Source organism: Lycorma delicatula, chromosome 4, assembly GCF_047948215.1.
Source record: "Lycorma delicatula isolate Av1 chromosome 4, ASM4794821v1, whole genome shotgun sequence".
Taxonomy (NCBI): Eukaryota; Metazoa; Arthropoda; class Insecta; order Hemiptera; family Fulgoridae; genus Lycorma; species Lycorma delicatula.
In genome coordinates, this window is record NC_134458.1 from 135,728,366 (window position 1) to 135,750,057 (window position 21,692).

At 27.6% G+C, this 21,692-nt stretch overlaps 1 protein-coding gene across 1 annotated transcript in view; it reads right to left on the bottom strand.

Annotated features, from left to right (window-relative positions):
• Positions 1-21,692, bottom strand: part of LOC142323896 (uncharacterized) — a 255,617-nt gene that overhangs the window by 115,544 nt on the left and 118,381 nt on the right. Inside the window, exon 8 of the mRNA XM_075364229.1 lies at positions 18,483-18,858. Within this exon, the coding sequence (XP_075220344.1) occupies positions 18,483-18,858 (376 nt within the window). The remainder of the gene's footprint in view (positions 1-18,482; positions 18,859-21,692) is intronic.

The window sequence follows — 21,692 nt, forward strand, 5'->3', positions numbered from 1 at the left end:
CTAAATACCATCAGAGTGTTCTCAGCCTTGATACAACTGGCCAGAACGTGCTCGCTGAATCCACCAGCTTTATCAATAACAGCTCCTAGGTAGTTGACAATGTTTTTGGACTCCTGATCTCCAATCCTCAGATTAATGTGGCCTATCCTGCTCTTCCCAGTTAATGTTATCTATTCACACTTCTCTGGGACGACTTTTAATCCGTCTCTTCATCTAGTTATCAATTATTTCTAAGCCCTCGTTTCCTCGATCCTGCAGTTCTATTTCCGTTTTACCACTAACCAAAATGGAAATATCAGCCGCATAAACAATCGGTTCTGTGTATTCAGGTAGACGTACGCTCAGAACACTGTCAAAGACAATGTTCCAGTGGAGGGGTCTCAACGCTGAGCCCAGTGGGACCCTACCAAATATCTGAAAACATCGACTACCATCCTGCGTCTCTGTCGTAATAAATCTGTCTCGCAGATATTCGAGACTTACCTCAGAAGGTATTTACTGATGTTTTTCACCTTTAACGCCTCCATAATGACGTCCCATAGTACAGTGCCCAAAGCATAACGGAGATATAATATACCTAGTTATTACCAAGTTATCATTCCATTATTCTAAATGGCGACTGCCCGGTCAATTGCAATCAAAAAGGGAGGTGCACAATTAGAAATTACAATAGTCCTAAATACAAAATTTCAATATTCTACGGCTTATCGTTTTTGAGAGAATGTGTAAAAAGTAAAACAAGATACGCTTTGGAAATAAAACTATTCTAATATGCTAAGATCATGCTAATGTTTAAAAAAAATTGTTTTTCGTAAGCAAATTATTTCTAATTCTGAAAGAAAATAACTATAGCGACCTTTTTCTATAAAAAACTTAAATCTGTATAAGGCACCTAAGATCCATATTACTGTGGTTAACAAGGGGAAGGGTGGCTTCTGGACACCGTTTAGAACCATACTGCGTGTGTACACTGTTTACGTGTCTTCATCACAAAATACTAACACGCATTATTCAATTATACTCGAGAAAAATGGCCCTAAAAATTTCCTTAGCATTTTATATTAGTTTATATATTAATTTTTTTTCACGTCGCTGAAATAGGTACGTAGTGTTTTTTTTTTTTTTTTACAATCAGAGGTTAAAAATTATTAATAAATCAAAATATTTAATTTAAAAAAAAGTTAAAAAAGAATATACGTGTATGAAGTCGGATTCGATCCGATGTGCCTTCTCCTTGTAAGATCCAAATATTTCATTAATTAAAGTTCTATTTGGCAATAACACTGGAACCAATGAAAATAAGTACCCAGTTACGATATATCGTTGAAAAGCTCTCAACGAGGGCTTATTACTGCAGTTAAAAAAAAACAAAATCCAAATATTTTGAATTTTGGGTTTTTTAGATTTAGTCTGTGCTAACAAAAAATACTATTTTAATTTTTAAAAGTTTATTGTACATTTAAATCTATCATGCAAGTTACCCATTGCATTTAAAATATAAAATCATAATTTTTTTATAATCCTTACTCTTTAGTGTTTCTGAAAAAGAATTTAACCAAAAATGCTCATCCCCTTGCTAGAAAATTACAACTTTATTTATTTAGAATTATGATCGTAACTCTAATCAAAATTGTAATAAAAAAAAAATTCTGACTACGATCATTCTCTGAAATTTTACTACCTGAACAAGTTTCTGCAACTTCTTGTATATTACGTTTTCTTATATTAAGACTGAATTTCTCGTTAATATCATATATCCTTTTTCAAACAGAATGCAAAATATAAAAACAATAACATTTTAATTTTTTCTCCGTTTCTCTGACTTCAGATCTTTCTTATATACATATATATATTTTTTTTTTTACTGTTTCTTCCATGCGTAGATTTATCTTCACTACGATTGGTCTCACTTTCTTTTTTTTACAATTTGTTTTTGCGTTTCAACGCAATTCAGGACAACATTAAGATAACAATTACTTTGTATTTTCTTACATCCTTTTTCAAAATTCTTTATTTTCTCGAAGAAGGATATCTACTTTTCTTCTGACCATTTAGTTATAATTATTTTTCTCTTAATTTAACATTCTGAAAATTTTTAATTTCTTTATTTCTACTCTGAATTATTTTTATCGTTTTATGTTTCCGGCACAGATTTTTTACGTTTACCACCCCGAACATTTCCTTTAACTGTTTATTATATTCTGGAATAAAATGCGTAATTTTTTTCTTAATCTATCTTAATTCATTCTTTTTAGATATCTGTAAAAAGTAATTCATCATTTTCTGATCTCATCAGTTTCTTAGAATAAAATTCATAATTTTTTTTTATTGGTTTCAAAATATCTCCATTTTGGATTTTGATTTGACCTACGATTTTTTTTTCTACTATTTTACTTTCAGGATCTTTTAATTTTAGTTTACATCTAGATAAAAGTAATCTTTCTGAACATATACATTTTACTTGCACGAATTACAAATAAATTTCATTTTTATAAATTTTAATCCCTGTTTTCTAACAATTTTAAAAATTCCACTCAATTTTATTTATGTATATACATATATAGTAATCTAATTTAATTAATTTATACTATAACAGAAAAAGTAGTTAGAAACAGTAAGGAATAACTGAAACTAGGACACTAATAATTTGATTAAAAAATATATGCATAGTAATAAATAAAGAAATACATTACAAAAAAAGAAAAGAAAAAAATCTTGTCTTGATACATTGATTCACATTTATCAGAAATTTATAACACATTTGTTACAGTTGGATTCTGTCCAGTAAAGTAATATCTCTTATGCAAATAACCCCGTCCCTTTTTCTTTGTCAGTCAATTTTCATTTTTTCATTTACCCTTTTATCATAACAAGTCTGTATAAAAAACAAAATCAGAAAAATAAACATATGTAAATACAAGTTTATAATATCAATAAATGCTTGATATACGTGAAATTTTATATCAAAATTAGCATGATTACGTTTTTTTAACATAATTTTAAGGTTGAAAGGTTTATTATGATAACATTTGTCATTACTTATGAGATAGATAACTGGGTGCAAGTTTCTTTTTTAAACATAAATTAATGAAACATTTAAAATTTTTTTGCGAAATAAAAAAATAGTTTTTAATTGAAATACGTACAACTTTAATTTTGTTTTAAACTTAAATAAACAATATTTCAAAATTAACTTAACCTAGTTACATGAACATACTAAAACAGCATTTTATAGAAATCCAGCCAGATTAATACAAAGCCCTTTAACGTAGTTTTGATCAACGATTAATGTATTTCTTATACTTTTATAATACGTATATTTAACGTCGAACGGTAATCGAATTTTAATAAAGATTTTACATTTTTTCTTTTATTTATTTCTATTATTAAATTAAAAACTTACAAAAAAATTGGTGAGGTCATACGTGAAAATTGTATTTTTATTTTCGTAGAGACTAAATCTTTCTCTTTTCATTTTATATTATACTAGCATCCGGCATCGTCCGTGATATACGAGTACAGAACTTTAAAAATTAGAAATATTTATTTTTAGTAATTACGTGGGCTGTTCCTCTCAGTTATTCCTATTAACAACTTACCGGATAAAATACATTAATCCGAATGAATAACAAACTTCTGAATTTTTAAATATGTGTTTAGCTACCATTCCCATTTAACTTTATTATCAACCAAATTTGTTTTTACGTACATTACGATAATAATACAGACTTATCTTTCGAAGAGAATGACATTAAATTAACTGTCTCAATTCGATATTGACATAGACAATATACATCGATATAAATAATGAAATTAAATTTACCAAGAGAAGTTCTAGGTTATTTACTTATACCATTTTACCGAATTTTCGAAGAAAAGCACAGTATTACTTTCGGTGGGATTTGGGGAGAAATTAAATTTTTTTTAGGTTTGAGGTTTGAGGAGTACGAAAATACCATTCACTTAAAATGTTTTATTTATACATATATATATGCTTATGTATACAATATGTGGCTCGAAAATCTTCAAACCTCATTTATCACTTTCATTGAAATTTAGATATGCTATAGCAGTGTATCTGAAGTGCATGTGAAAATTTGATGAAGATTGGTAGTCGTTCCTGAGTTACACTCAAGTTAAGGTCGACAACACACAACACAACCTTAATTTGATGTATTCTTTTCGATCGTATGGTGGTATTAACGGGTGAAAATAAATTCTCATTACGTTTTGCGGTTGAGGATTTTCAAAATATCATTCATGTATAAAATATTTTGGCTCAAAATAACATTCATGTATAAAGTTTTCTTGCTCTACAATCTCCGATACTAATAGATATGCTGTATTAGCTTATCCGAAGTTACGCGGAGAATTTTTTGGCAATTGGTTGAATCGTTCTTGAGTTACGCTCAATTTAAGACTAAAATTTTAAGGCACAAGATTTAGAAATTCGAAAATATCCAAAACTAAAAAATCAATTTCATTGAAATTTAGATTTGCTGTAGTAGGATATCTGAAGTTATGTATGCGAAAATTTGATGAAGATTGATCGATTCGTTCTTCAGTTACGCCTATTTAAGTTCGACAACACAACCTCAATTTGAGGGTATGTTGACTTTGTACTGGTGTATTTTTCATATGCTTTTATACAATGAGTCGCAGTGATGAGCGAGTTTAAACTTGATGCTTGTATGTAAGGTCTACTCGTTATTTTTAATTATTTTATCAAATTACGGTTATAATAATTTAATTTTCTTATAAACAGAAAATATATTTTCACATTAAATAAAAAAAATTATATCTCTTAATTTTTCTGATTTAATTTATTTTTTCTATATTTCACAGGAAAACATTTTACAAAATAAAATAACGGAAAGTCGGTCTTCTTGCGCAGAATTGCGTAAAAATTTTTTAATTTATGATTTATGCAGTATTGAAATTGGTAAGATTTGAACTATGGTAAACATTTCGGAGGTCATAAGAAAGCTACAGTTAAAATTACGTAACAATTGGTTTCGCGGTTATCGGGAACAAACGAAAAAGACATTATTTTTTATACAGAAGGGAGATAATTTTTGTTTTTTAATATTTATTATTCATAATAACCATTTTTATTATTATTATTTTTTTTTTTTATGAAATAATCTGATTATCGTTTATTTTCATATATCAGATTGATTCAATAAAAAAAAGGAAAAAAAATAAACCAGAAAAATACATACTTCAACTAACAAACATTAGTTATAATGAAATTATTGAAACACATCCAAACTTATTCAAAAGAACAAAAAGACTATGAAGCAACAAGAATTTCCTATTTACATGCAATCAGAATTTTCTGTTTAGCGACCATGATTTTTTGTTTACTATTATTTATTTGCACCTACATTCATATAAAACTAATAAGACTGGATCGGTATGAACGATTATTTCACCATTACATGGAATGTAAGAAACGGTCTTAGGTAACTTTATCCGGACAATTTCATTATTCGGTGAGGAATAAGGAAAAAACTGAAAGCTTGTCACGGAAAAATGTTTCGTGTAATAACAATTTGAGTCATGATTATTAAATGAGATTCTGTTATAAATAGCTACATGGTTTTCAAAATTTAAACTAAGTAAAATGAAATAAAATTATATCGTTATTTCACACACTAAAATAAAGTACAATTTTATCAAGATATCAGCTATTTAATATAAAACTGTATCATAATTTTTACTTCCTTGTACAAAGTAAAGCAAGTATTGTGATCGGGAGAAATTTCGGTTTTCAGATTTCAACGGAAATATCCATTTTGACCATCTTTGAATCCATTTTGACTAGTTTTATCGTGACGTCTGTACGTACGTATGTATCTCGCATAACTCAAAAACCATCAGCCAAAGAATGTTGAAATTTTGGAATTAGGACTGTTGTAAAATCTAGTTGTGAATCTCTCTTTTTAATTGCAATCGACTCGACAAAAAGTATCCAAAAAAAGCCCAAAATCCAAACAATTTGGATTTTTGACTGTTTCTTAACTGCAATAATAAGCCCTCATTGAGAGCTTTTCAACGATATATCACAAGTGGTACTTATTTTCATTGGTTCCAGAGTTATAGACAAATAAAATTCTAATTAATGAATTGTCTGATTCTTACAAGGGAAAGGCACATCGGTTCGAATTAGACTTCATTTCCTTTATTTTTACTCTTATTTTAATTTAAATATATTAAAATTTAAATATATTATTAATTTATTAAAAATTATTAACCTGTGATTGTAAAAAAAAGTTTTACAATAAATAATAATTCAATAATAAAAAAATATGAAAAAAAAATAAATAAAAAGATTCTTTATTTAAAAATTGGAGGATCGATTCTCACTTTTAAATGAAATAAGTTTAAACGAAGTGCAGCAAAAAATGAGTATATGTAATTTAATAGGCCTACAAGGAAGTCATGTGGTGTCCACATCAGATTTTTTTAAGTGGACAAGTGACAATTTTTCGTAACTATCGATATCTATATAATATAATAAATATATAATTAAGTTAATACTTTTTCATTAAATGTTTTAAATAATTTAAACGTTTTGACTAAAGTTGGATAAAGCACTTATTTTAATTAGAAGTTTTTTTGTATATTATCTTTGCATTTTATACAAATCTAACACAAAACCTAATTATTTCATTTTCCGAATGTTATCATGTTCTGCCAGTTATCTACATAGATTTACATTATTAAAAAACATGTTTTACGAAACTTGGATAAAGAATTTATTTTAATTAGAAATAACAATTTAGAATACTGAAAATATAGCTATCTTAATTGACAGCTACCTTTAAAGAAGAGAAAAAAGTGTTTTTGTATACTTACTCATCAGGATGCATTTAAAAAAATACGAACATTAAATCAGCGCATATTTTGATAATTTTTTTTTTAATCTACATGTTTAGGATGTATTTTAACAAAAAAAGCTACTAAAGTATTGCATGACTTTCCGGCTATTAATTATAAAAGCTAAAAAAGTTGGAACAAAAATAAAACAATATATATATTTAGAAGTGGCGAATACATATTAAGCATAATTTTTCAAAAAGTATTCATATCTATGTTAAGATGAACAAATTTGATTAAGTAAAGTTTTCAATATAAACCCTTCAACAAAGGCTAAAAAAATAAAAAACAATTTCAAAACACTTTCCTGCGTTTTTGGTCCGGGTCTATAATTTTTTTTAAATTGTAAACATTTCTTGATAGTTCTATATATAAAGTACAACATTTCAAAAACTCTGAAAAATATTTAAATTTCTTGGTCTAGATGAACTAGATGGATCCTAAAACGTAAAGATTTGCGAAAACACTCGACACCCCATTTTTGAAATTATCACCATACTTTCAACATTTTTAAAAACCTTTTAGATTTTAAACGAGTGTTTTATTATCTATCTTAAGATATTTTTTTTTTTTTGTAATTTGCTTCCTCTGGAAATATTTAAAGGGATAATAATTAAAACAAGTACAATTTGGAAGAATTCTATAACGAAATTTTTTAAAAATTTTGACCTCGATGGTTCCTTTCCAAGTAACAGATAAGAATTGATAGTTGGAAAAATATTGAGTAGTTCAGCTTCTAAACTATAAAATAAAAATCTAAAAAAAACCCATGCAACTTAATTCTTAGTAGTTCTAGAAGAAAAGAGAAAATTACATCACAACATAACTCACCCAACCTAAACTACCAAGAAACCTCTGTCTAGACCAGTGATACTCTGCCTTTTTTATAACTCCACGACCACCAGAAAGTAAAAAAAGAGTCATGAATATATCGCGACCCTCCAACCAACAAACCAATGAAATCTAATTAAAACGATTTAGGTGCGTTGATAGCGACGGGTTCAACCCGTCAAACTTGAGCAATTTACAGGTTCCAATGTGTACGTGCTGCATAATGTTCGCTGTGAAATCTACATGTTCGAACATGCATATGATACGTTTGAACACGTCGTGCTCTAAGCAGTATGAAAGAGGCGTAAGGGATTGCAGAACGTCAGTTTAGTTTCGAATGCGAAGCGTGTGTCTGGTGCCTTTATTTATGTTTTTAAAAGCGCAGTTTCATTGAAAATAATAACAACTGAGATTTCAATTTTTTTTTTTGTTCGGTAAAACGGGGTAACTGGTTTTTTTTTCAATTAAATTCTTATGCAAAATGGATAAATTTGTAAGAAAACGAAGTAAACCATCTAAATCCAGTGAATCGACTGATAAAAAGACAAGAATGTACAATGACAGTTACTTAAATTACGATTTTACTTCATTAGATGGAAAGTCAAAGTGCGTTGTTTGCTTTCAAGTCCTCTCCGATGAAAGCATGAAGCCTTAAAAATTAATTCGACTCTTGGAACCTAAACACCCGGATCAAAAGCACGCCTTGGAATTTTTCGAAAGAAAATTGCATACTTTGAGAAATCAACAAGCTTCTATTTGTAAATCAAGCCATACTGAGAAAAGTATTTTTGAAACATCTTATCTCGCAGCATTAAGAGTAGCTAAGATGTCCAAACCCCATACAATCACAGAAAACCTCATACTGTCTGATGCAGTTGATATGATCAGTGTTTTAATAGGCGTGGAAGAAAAAAAACTGAAAAAAATTCCGCTTCCTAACGAAACAGTATCAGGTGAATCGATAACATGCCGGTGTTCGCAATCAGATAATTCAGGAAGTGAGTTCAAGTGATTTTTTTAGTATTCAATTTGATGAATCAACAAATGTGGCAAACATTCCTCAGTTTTTATGTTTTGCGAGATATGAATGCGTTAGGGACAGATCAAAAAGAAATTATGTTGTTTTGCAAATCAATACCTGGTCATGTATCAGGACAATGTCTTTTTGATGTTTTTTTACATGCAGTTTGGATAGCATAAAGATTCATTTGCGTGAGATAAATATTAAGTTGGAGGAGTATTTCCCGGAATATAAAAACTATTTCTCGAATAGATGAGTAATGAATCCTTTTAGTGAAAACATTGTTGCAATTGCTAAGTTACCAGTTGACATTATCGACCAGCACATCGAAATGTCTGCCGATAAAACGCTGCAACTGCAGTTCACAGCTAAAGATTTAGATACATTTTGGCCTGCTCGTCGAAGTGAATATAGAAATTTAGTCACAAAAGCATTGAAAATATTAATCCCTTTCGTCACGTCCTACCTCTGTGAAAAAGGTTTTCGTCTATGGTTGCACTAAAAAATAAATACAGGAATCCGTCTTTTTTCACTTTGAAAACAATTTGTTTTTGTGTGTTTCTAACATACATCCACGTATGAAGAAACTTTAAATAACAAACGCAGCCATCTCATTAATTTATTTTCTTTAGATATGAAAAGAATGATAGTATATGTTAGAACGTGATTTGTGTAAAATATTATATTGCGTAATACCCTTTTACTTTCTACTTAGACTACTCATGCTTACGTTGTATTTTATTTATTTAGTTTTTTTTTTTTTGTATTTATTTTATATTTTATAAAATCAAGTTCCTTTTTTCTTTTATTGCTTCATAGATGTAATCTTTAGGTTTTTTATATCATTTCATAGTTTTTTTACAAATAATTCCGTTTTTTCTGTCCGAGATTACTGTTCGATAATTGAATTGCTTATTAAATTTCTTTACGTTCGATTTGTGTAACTTCTAGTAATTTTATTAGATCATTACTTATTAATGTTGCTTGTTCAATGGCGAATTTCACACAAACTAAAACGTTATAATAAACCAATAAACTCTAAAAACAAACATTTTAATAAATAATAAAAGTTTCATTAAAAAAAAAACATGAATAGTCAAGATTACACAAAAAAAAAAACTGTAATGAATTACAATAAATAATATCATACAAAACAAATGTTTGACTAAGAAAAAACCCGGATGAAATTATTAGTAACAAAAAACCATAATTAAACTAATATAGCTGCGAGTTTAACAGAAAGTTCCGTTTTTCGCATTAATTCTTTAACAACTGTTCCCTGTTGCAACACTATGTTATGAACCTTTGTGTGAGCACGCGTGCGTACATTGCATTTATAAGTGTTAAAAAAGAAAAAAAAGACAGATGTATATAAAAACGAGAATAAGAGAAAGAGTTAGGATAAACAAGAGGAAAAGGAAAAGAATAAGTATACTTGAACAGAGAGTGGTAAGAAGTTGGGTAATGGCCGACAAACAGAACAGAATAAAAAATGAGTTGAAATTGTATAAGTAGTGGTAAAAATGTGGTCTATTAAGATGTAAATTTGAATCTCAATTTAACTAAATAAGAGGCATAAACAATTCAGTTGGAACCAGTGTAACTTGTCCAGCAATCATAATAATTCAATGACAAGAATAAAAATAAATTTACAAACAACCTCGGCTGTAGTAACTTCTCTTTTTACTGCATAACAAACTGCAAAAATCAACCTCCTTTCTTCATAAAGTTTCGTCCTCCCACATTAATTACTTTCTCCTTATGAGTTCGTATTTCTTTCTTAAAAAAATTTTACAATAGAATAATATAATCATACCGTTGTTACTTTTGTACATACAACCTACTTATGGATTACGTAAGTAGGTAGTCACATAAACAGCTTTTTGTAAAATACTTGATATACACAATAATTCAGAAACAAAGGAAAATAATTTGGGAACTAATTTTAGAGCTTGATATGAGGAAAAGGTTCGCACAAAAATATGTCCGAAACGCTTTGTTATCATCGAGTCTAGCGAAACATCTTGCCCGGATTTCAGTTCCTTCGGTGAAATGAGGTCATACTGAATTCTTTAAAGCGTTATATAAGGTCTAAACTTGATGGTTTCTTCTGAGTTTTAATGAAAAAAAATCAGATAAAACAGATCCCAGAAGTGTATCTCCCGTAGTTTTTAAAAAAAGAAATCAACTTTCTGTTCTCGGAAATAAATTCTCTACAAGTGTTGATAATGAAATTTCCACATTTATTAGACATTTAACAAAATTACTGTACTTCAAACTTAAAACAAAAACGTGTTTTTCGTCAGCGAATTTTCATTTTTATGTTTGATATGAAAATTACGGATGATACAGTTCTGGGACCAGTTTTACTCGATTTTTTACATCAAAACTCAGAAAAAACCATCAAGTTTACCCCTTAAATAATGCCTTAAAAAGTTTAGTATGACCTTATTTCACCCAGGAGACTGATAGATCCGGATTAAATTTTTCTCTAGCCGTAACTCGATAATAAAGCGTTTTCGGACATACTTGTCTGAGATTAATTCAAGCTCAAAAATCAGTTCACAAATTATTTCTCTTTCCTCCTGAATATCATTCTGAAGAAATAAATTTAATCCGATAATGATAATAAACGAAAGTATTTCAACTAAACAAACTCATAATAACATTAAAAAAACAATCAATAGTGATTTTATGTTATTCTTCAACCATGTTTTTCTTAATCTACGCAATTTCAACACTAAATATATTTTAACTGAGTAAAAGCACAAATTTTTGATTAATTTTTAATCTTATCGAGTTTACGATCATCTAAAAAACAAACAAAATCATTTTTTTTACATGATCAATTAAAAACTTAATAATTAATCCTTTCTCATTATAGTTGGCAAATTTGAATGTTTTTAGAATAACGATTTTCCAGTTATCAACCAATTTTTTATTTAATATCTGTGGCAATCATGTTATTTAAAAAAAAAAAGAAAAAAAGTGGAATATTTAATTTAATAAATTAATTAAAAAATGTACTTTAATATTAATAATGAAAAATAATAGTGATTTCTTTACGGATAAATTGATATTAGTTCCGTCCGTTAATTAATTAATTATTTTGCCCCTGTGTGAGCGATAAATCTTGCAACAAAATAATTGTCCGGTATACTGTCTTACAAGCAGCGTTTCACAATGTAGTTTATGAAGTCTAAGTTATTAAGTGAAGTGAAATAATATTTTTTTCATTTTTCTGTCCGCAAGAATTATAAAAAAATAATTTTTTTTATAATCATTTTATTAAAAAAAATAATCTTTTTTCATACACCACCTCCTTCACGAGTAACAATGAGTAAAAGAGTAATTGCTCTTAATTACTAAACTCATATTTTCATTGTTAAAGCATTTTTATTAGAGTTGCTGATTACTTAATTAAATGTTTCAGGTATCATTCCTGGAAAATGCGTTGATTTTTTTCAAGATAATCCAATATCCAAAGGACTATTGGTTAAAATAAAATAAAAACCCTAAAAATGAGGTATTTTTTTAGCAACAGTGCCTTTATTTAGTATCATAATGCGTTGAACTATTACACTTTCATTTCATATTAAATTTAAAAAGTTTTGATTAATGGACTTTTTTTTAAGAAAAGATATCATCTATTGAGAATATTTGTTGCGAACGCCAACAAGTAACGCTTTCGTGATTGCAGGTACAATTTTTAACCAACTGCTTCCTGCTTAAATATAGTATATTATTTGTTTATATTAACCTCAAATCTGAATATTATCTACTCATAAAATTTCAATATTCAACAAAAAAGACGGATTATTCTATTACTGTATAATTCAAGGTTAATTTATATAAAAAATAAATAAATATTTTAATTTATAATGGAAATTCTCATTTTATAATTAAAAAAGAAAAAAAAAATCCTTTTTGTAACGAAAGAGCGAGCATCAGCTATGGTCGTTAGTCCGGTGGAAATTGGTAGCGTATTAAAAGATTAGACGACTGACCGGTATTCGAACTCCGCACGAAATGCCGAGACGGTTCCAACTTTGCCACAGATTAATAATTAATCATTTTTAAATAATTATTTAAAAATTATAATAATTGTTAGATATTTAATTACTGGTAATTATAATAATGATTAATAATTTACTTAATAACACGGATTAAAAATTAATTAATAATTTATTTATAAATAAAAATAAATTTTAACTACAATTTTGTGTATACATGCCTTGATTGTTAAACGAAGCTAACGAATTTTTCAACTTTATTCAATATATTTCATGGCCAAGATAGGTAGGCACTTCATGTATTATTATGATTAGTCTATGAATAAAATGTTTTAACTATATCAATTGTAGATTGCCTCGGCTTTGTCTGCCGAAGCGAGAAACGTTCTATTCACAAATAACGTATATTTAAAAACACTAAAAATGTATTTAAACTTTTCCTAAAATAAAACAAGAGTTCGGTAAAAAAAAGAAGTGTTTATTAACAACGTTACGTAAAAAAAAAGAAACTGTAAATATTTTGATTTTGAGCGTTTTTTCGGATATTCTAAAAACCAAATTTTATATTATACGAATTTTATGCCAACAGAATAAAACTGAGTGTGTGCTGCCTGCAAGTCTGTTCAGAAATGATCGAGGAAGATTTATTACACTTGGCACGCTACCGATACGCTATTTTCCGATCAGTTTGAAGTTTAATAACTCCCTTCTTAATAAAGGTAAAAAAAGAGGTTGGCCTTAATTGCGTTTCCAGTCACTTTTGTTAATCTTTGCAATTCATTTCATTACTAAAATTATCTTCAAAAAAAGTGATTGTTTCAGATTAAAAAGCAATTTATTTAAAACAAAAGCAGGCAGTGAACTGAATAACCTGTAATAACTTGAAGTTACGCAGTTAATTTTTGAAAAAATTATAATCCTTAAGTGGTGACAATAAATTTAAAAAAATAACTTTTTAAAACTGTTTAAAATTTCAATAATACAGCCATAATTGTAAATGAACAAAGTTATAATTTTCTAAGAAGGGGGTGAAAAGTTTTGGTTAATTTTTTTTTCTAGAAATACTAAAGAGTAGGGGCTATCAAAATTTTTTTAATTGAATATTAACTTAAGATTGTATTTTCGATGGATTTAAATTTAAAGTAAATTAAACAAAAAAATTTTTTTTAATTAAAAAAATATTTTTTACCACAGACCATTGGAGTGTGATGACCAAAAAAAATCTGTAATGGTTTGATGGTTTTTTGATGTAGAAAATATAGATACGATGAACTTAATTCCTTTTTTGAAGCAAAGTATAGCTAACAAATATATAGTTATTATTTGGGATGTGGTGAATATTAAAAAAAAATTGGTAATTTGCAATCTTGATAGAAAAAAACTTGAACTTTTATAAGAAGGCACCAGTAAAAGTTTGAAATTCTATTTCGGCCACAACACCCGCCCCTCTTTCTAATATTTGAAAAAAAATAATAAATATTTTCCCTGAAGGTAGTACGTACCTGTCTATCAGATTTGAAAAAAATCGGTCAATGGGGTGCTAAGTTATAAGAGCAAATACAAGCCGTACACAAACGTTTGACTAAAATAGATTTTCTAAATCTGGGAGCATTGGAATAAAATATTTTTGGCAGATTATTTACAATCTGTTTAAATCTACTAAAAAGATTTTTTTAATGTCTCCTTAATACATAAAACTTAAAAAAAGACTAATTTCAAAAAATCCAAATAGAGTGAGTTAAAAATAAGTTATCTATTGAACAGTTAATAGGGCATACTTTCGTTTGTGTGTTTACACAATACATATGGAGAGTAAGGTAGAATCCATTTAAAAATTAGTCCAAAAAGACTTTCTTTTAGGGCTGAAAAAAACGTTCAGTTACGATATGGAATTGTACATTAACCAAATACAGACTGAAGAATAAAATAATACTATCCTCAATTTTTTTATCTTTATGATAAAACAAACTTTTAATTTTAAGTTCTCAAAGATAGAGCACGCCAACCGTAAAGACTGATCAAAATAAAATTTTGTTAAAATCCATCCTAAAGTAAATGTACACAATGCGTTTTTTATTAAAATGTCAATTTTTTTCATTTTTTTTTTTTTTAATTAATTAAAACATACCTTACTTTTAAACAGATATACATTCGTTTTTTGACTATGTACAGTATTATGAATAGAATTGAATATCATATAAACATATATTTAGTTACTTGATAATTAGTAGGTGAATTCAGTTAACATAAACTGAGAAAAAAATTCAAACAGCCAATAATGGTACTATGAATGAGAAGATCCAAATAAAGTAAAAATATTGGAGTGGAGTAGAGTCGTGTGGTGTGGAATAAGTGAAAAGTTGATCATTATAAAGGGAACTAATGGAAAAAAAATGGAATTTATTAATATAATTTTACTCAATAATTATTCAATACGTATATGCACACAATCATATTGTATATTCACACTCATATACGGAGTGTTTTTAAAATGTTGGGCTGGCTATACTTTTTCGGATTCTACTTGTAAAAACAAAAAACAAAACCCTTTTTTTGTAAACAAAAAAAAATACCCTTAGGAAAAATGGCAATTTCTTCTTCATTCTCACCCTGTCCGTCATTTTGTAATTTTGATATAACAATTTATATCTTAAGTTCGGATAGACGAATCACATTAATATTTGGTAAGCGTCTTGGTAATAAAGTTTTAAAATTACCAAAAAATCAGGACTTAAATACCTTGGCAAATTACAGAATAGCGGCCATATTTATTTTTCAATCCGTAATAATAGTCCAGTTACGGGAGAAAATTGATGTTGTAATTTTGGGTCATAATTATTAGGTTTATTTCTGTGATATAATTATTACTTAATTTGATTCTAATTTACAATACTATTATTAACAATAAATAAAAACAATTAATATTTCATCGAATTGAACATAATTTGAGGACTTGAAAAGTCCGGGTCAGTAACACACTGCATCCCAACATAACCTAACAAAAAAATCCTAACATAATCTTAAAAAAAAACACATTTTTAATCATAACTTCAATATCAGTGAACCAATTTTTATTCTATTTGTACCAAATTACTTTTCATTGAAAAGGCCTTCCAAAAAGGTGTCACAAGCTATATTCGTCTTTAGAAAAAAATAAATTTGCAACCCTTGAAAATGTAGAAACTATTTAAGGGCGAAATTTTGTGTTGATAATTGTAAAAATAATTTACACAGTTTTAATCCACAGATCATGAATATTTCAAATGGTTTATTGAAGTTATATCGTTAAGTTAAGAAGTTATAATTTAAAAAAGATTACCCTAAATGGATTTTCGCACCTACCGAGCAAAGGGGTGGGCGGATTTTGATTTCTTTTCACCAAAATTCATTATTTTTTCAAGTTGTCAATTAATGTAATAAAGTTTTACCATTGCTATTTAAGATTTTTGAGTTGAAGTAGGTGTAGCGGAGAGGGTGGGTTCCACCACTCTGAAAATAGTTTTTAAATGTTTCTCCCCGAGAATGGTATACATCTTGCAAACAGAAATACGATGGGTCTGATAGCTGGTAAATAATAAATGTGGTAACTTTTCAAACGATCACCTGGTATATATGCACACAATTGATCTTTAAATTAAGATATACAAAGATCATTTAAATGACAACTAATAAAATATTATACAAGTATTACTTACAAAAATTAGGTTGTACGAATTAATTAGATTTATTATTCTAAAATTAATAATTATTGTTAAATATATAACAATAATAATGTATTATAATACAATAATAATTCATGACTGCAAACTATCAATTATGATAATTTTGAATCGTAAATTATAAATAAAGAATCTAGAAAATAGTCTAACATTATTTAATATAGACACAATAATAGGAACTTACGAAAGACATATTGACATACATTTTGACATGTTAAGATTACTTCATAACAATAACATCTATATTATACTTACATAATTATAGTGTGAGTGTGTGTGTGTATGTGTATGTGTGTGTGTGTCTAAAAAAAGTAAATTATAGTTAATAATACATATTCAAATTATAGAAATTAAAATAAATATATAAAAGCGACCTCAAAAAAAGAAAGAAAAAATTTAGCTCATTCACATCTTTAGATTTCAATCATTGAATTTGGCTCTAAATTAATTTAAAAACAAATAACCAGTAGCTTATTACTAATCTTCAATTTGGTACTGACTTCAAAATTTTAAAATGATTTAATATTATTTTTAAATACATTTTAATGCATTTTGAAGTAGCTTTATTATTATTGTTATTTTTTTTAATTAATTTTATTTAAAATATGGTCAAGCCAATTACTAAACAATGATGCCCGTATAAAAGTAATTCATTTGTAAGAAATACAACACACAACAATTTTTTTGAACTTTCTTTTTGAAATTTTCCAAATATTTTTTTGAACCATGTGAATATACGTACTTAGAATGACAGAATGACTTCTGAATTATATTTTTTTACGCTACAATAATTTAGAATTAATTATCCGACGTTGACAAAAAATAAAATATATTATTAAATAATTTATGTGATTATAAAATTTTTTATTTAAAACACCCTTCCATTGATGTTATCTAGATGATTCTATTAAACCAACCAGAAGAATTCCTCAATAGAATATATATATATATATATCAATGAGGTCACTGGAACCAGTAGGAGCAGCTAGTGGTGAGAACATATTTAATTAAAAATTAATAAATGATAATATAGGTATTTTAAAATCTTTTAAACCACTTCTTCTAACCTATATAGTAAATAATAATGAATGATATTTAACATATATTTTAATCGAAACCATTATCTACAACAATCCAATGGTTTTGGCACATATTTTATCCAGTTTGTGTTTGTAGACATGTTCTTTCCAAGTGAAATAGTTTTAAAGACAGCAGAAGTTTTTCTACAGTAAAAGTATAGAATTATATTAGATGCCCAACAAATTATTAAGTGATATCAAAAGAGATTAAGAAGCCTGGGTTTACTCAGTAGGAATTTCAGCCATTAGGATTATAGTAATGTCACTGAGCGTTAAACAAGTCCTGGAGGTTATCCACAATCAGCTCACCTATCAGATACTAAGGCTATATGGATATTATTAGTTTTTCATGCCCTGGCACCCTCAACAAGAACCTTATAGTATCATATCTGCAACCACAGAAATGATAATGTGGAAAAAGTAATCAAGGATAAGAAAAAGTAAGAAAGTAGAAAAAGTAGGGAAAGAAATGAATCATGGGCAAGGAAAAAGGAAATAGTGGTGAAAAGTATTTTGTGAAGGAAAGGGGTTAATTGATTAAAAGATTAAGGAAAATGAAAGGGGAGTTAATGAAGAAAAAGTATTATCTACCTATGAAGGTAGATTAGGGTAGTTTATTCATTTACTTAGTACCTGTAATGTGATGTACTAAGAATACTAAAATCACTTCTGATTATATGTAAAAATTTCATAGAAACAGATGAAATAGCAAACCATACAACTAAAAAAAATTTTTATAAAAATTATATAAAAGCAGATCATAGGTACTTCCAATCATAAATTTAAAAAAAAAAAATGTATGAGGGAAAATGTTTTATTTATATCCCTCCAATGCATAATAATATCTCATAAAATATATCTTCATACATTTATCCGTATTTTAAAAACTTAACAAAATAAAGAAAAAAAAAATTATTATAAATCATAAGTCACTTACTTGTCATAAAAAGCAGCCCCACATTTGGCACAAAGGAAACTCTTTGGTCTTGCATGATGACAAGTCATATGACGTCTTAAAGATGCTTGTCCTGAGCAAGATGTACCACAAATATCACACTGTAATGTAGAACCAACCAGTGATGACGATGATGATGATGATGATGCAGATAAAAGGGCTGCTTGTGAAGTATGATGAACTCCTCTTATGTGTTTGTTAAGGACATCACTGCGTGCAAATCGTGAACCGCATTCAGGACAAGCATGTGGTCGTTCTCCGGTATGTGTTTTTATATGATTTTTAAGGCAATCCTTTCTAAATAACCGAGGACAAGATGGACAAACGTATTTTGGAACCAAATTTTGAGGTTTTGTTCCTGAAAAAAATATAAAAGACATAACAACATAATAATTTGAAGATTCACCACCGAAATTGCTCTTTTTGGCAAAAACCAATAATGCGTCAGAAGAAATATGATTTCCAGGTATTTATTGCTAAAAGAAATTTAAATTTCAAAATAAATATAAGTAAAATGAAAATATGAAAACATGTGAAAAAGAAGGGCAATGAGATATTTAACATTAAACAGAGGATTAGAAGTGACAGAAATTTGCTGTTTTAGGAATAAAACTGCAAGTATGGGCAATATAAGTTAGAGACAAAAAGTAGATAAGCACCTAAAATGGATAACTAACATGCACATGATGAACCCGCATATTAAGACATTTGGATTTAGGTAATTAAGTAAGAGGGGATGAGTTGAAGAATAAACTCTGTAAAGAGGACAGAGATTAAAATAAAAAAAACAAATCAGATAGCTGGGGAAGTAGGATATTAGTAATTATGTTGAGATTAAAAGTTTAGAACAGAACAGAAAGTAAGAACAGCATCAAACCAATCAAATTAATATAACCAAATAAATTTTCTTAATTGAATGAACCATTATTAGAAATGCATAATTTATTTTTATAAGTAATAATAATAATAATTAATTTTTAAAATTGTATTTTACCAATCATAGTTATATCCAAAAACTATTAATTATATACTTTTATTGCATTCATGACCAATATTTTTTAAAAATTTCATAGCTTTTATTTTTTACAACAGGTTCGTATAATTCTGAAAAAAATTAATAATTTTATATTTACTACTAGTATATAGAATAGTACTAATTTTTAGCACTGTAAAACTTTTTAAAAATATTATTGAAGATAAATTATTTCTTTTCACTTTAAAGCTACAAACTACTATTTTAAATGTTAAAATTATTTAAGCCATTAATATCAACAATTAATATTGAACAAGATGAGGGGGCAGTGCTTTGGTAGTGGGCGGGGGGGATATGAGGTGAGTAAGGAAAAGGAGCATATGCCAAAGATGGAAGAAGGATTGAAATGGATAACAAGAGAAAGAGAGGAAGAGCCAAGATAGACAATGAGAAGCAAGACAATTAGTAATCTTGATTGTTGCGCTGAACACAGAGGATATGAAGAGAAGAAGATGAAGAGATAATTACCATGTCACTGAACCTTTAAAGGGAACACAATTAAACACTTTTTTTTTCTGTTAATTCCTCTGTAAATATTAGATATAATATTATGATTACCTCACACAGACTACCATTAGTAAATCACACAGTCTGTTATTCTATTAACAGAAATTAAATTCAGAATTATAATTTTCCAATACTTTTTCTAAGTAAGAGGTAATTAAGTAACAATAATTAACGTTAAAGAATAAGTATAAATTAAACAAAAGTGACAAATCCTACAAAAATAATTTTATGTTTAAAAAGCAGACACTAGGCTGCGGCACATTTGATAGCAGACAAACTAGTTTTCAGTATTGAGATGTGAACAACTACATTTATAAGAGAGAAAATATCTTACTGCTCTTATATGTATTATGGTGGAAGGGATGCATACATAACAACTGACTCAAAATATTGTGAGTAAGATGGAAAGTAGCTTAATTTATGAGGATCTGAGCAAATCAATTATATTATTAGTCTTATGCTTAAAGTACTACTGAGCTCAACATGATGTAAATATTTATATAAATCTTTATTAGAATACATTAATTAAAGATCAACTGCAGATATTTCATGAACTTTTCCTATTTATTCTTATTGCCACATTTATATTACATACCAAGGCTCTCCAGCTTTATTAATTATTCTTAACCCACATTACTAACAAATAACATTATAGCTATATTAATTTTTTCACTGTAATATAATTTTGCATTTTCCTAATTCAAATATTTCTGTAATTTTTTTTCATCAACTTTTCTGTACATAATTTCTAAGTATTTATTAAAATTAGGTATTTTTTTACTTGGTTTGGTCATTCTTAGATAATAATTAATGAAAATTAAAATCATTTACCTGGGAGATTAGATAATTGATTAAATTTAAGTTAATAGTTCTAAAACAAATTGGGGATTCAATTTATTATTTTAACAACAGGTATCAAAGTTATTATTTTATCTGGTACCAAAAATCTTATCTAAACCCTAAAAAATCTAGGAAGAATGGATTTTAAAACAAAAATTTCCTGAAGAAACTCAAGCAAAGCTCTTATATATAAAGTGTGTACCAAATGAATTGAGGAAAGAATCTAAAAATTGATTCCTAACTGCTAAATCACCCGGAGATAGGTTGTTATCTTCATCTTTTATTCAACCTTGTTAGGCTTGGCATTTTCCATATGCTACAAGAATCAAAAATGAGAAGTAATAATTAGAAAGTACGAAACAGTAATTGAAGATGTAGGATCGTTGTATTATTGTCTTCTTTTATAAATTAACATTGTTTTGTTTTATACATCTAGATGACATTAAAATAAAAAAAAAATATTGTCACCAATATTTCCTTGATTTTCCTTCAATCATCATTTCATCTGGATGATAAACCATTGTTTTTGAGTGTCTGGGGCTGTATTCTCTTACAATGCTATTTAAATATCTATTTATTTATCTGAGGGTTTATTTTTTTGTATTCTTATTAAGCAGTACGTTCCACTTTTTACCCTAGACTAACATTATCATTGTACAATAAGTTCTCTTTTGTAAAATCTTTAAGGTTTAAGATAGAACATACAAAATATCTATGTTTAAGGAGAGCTCAAAACAAAAGGAAATCTTAGACTATTATCATTCTGATCAAATGATTTATGAACATTATAAATCTTAAATTATTTTAGCTGA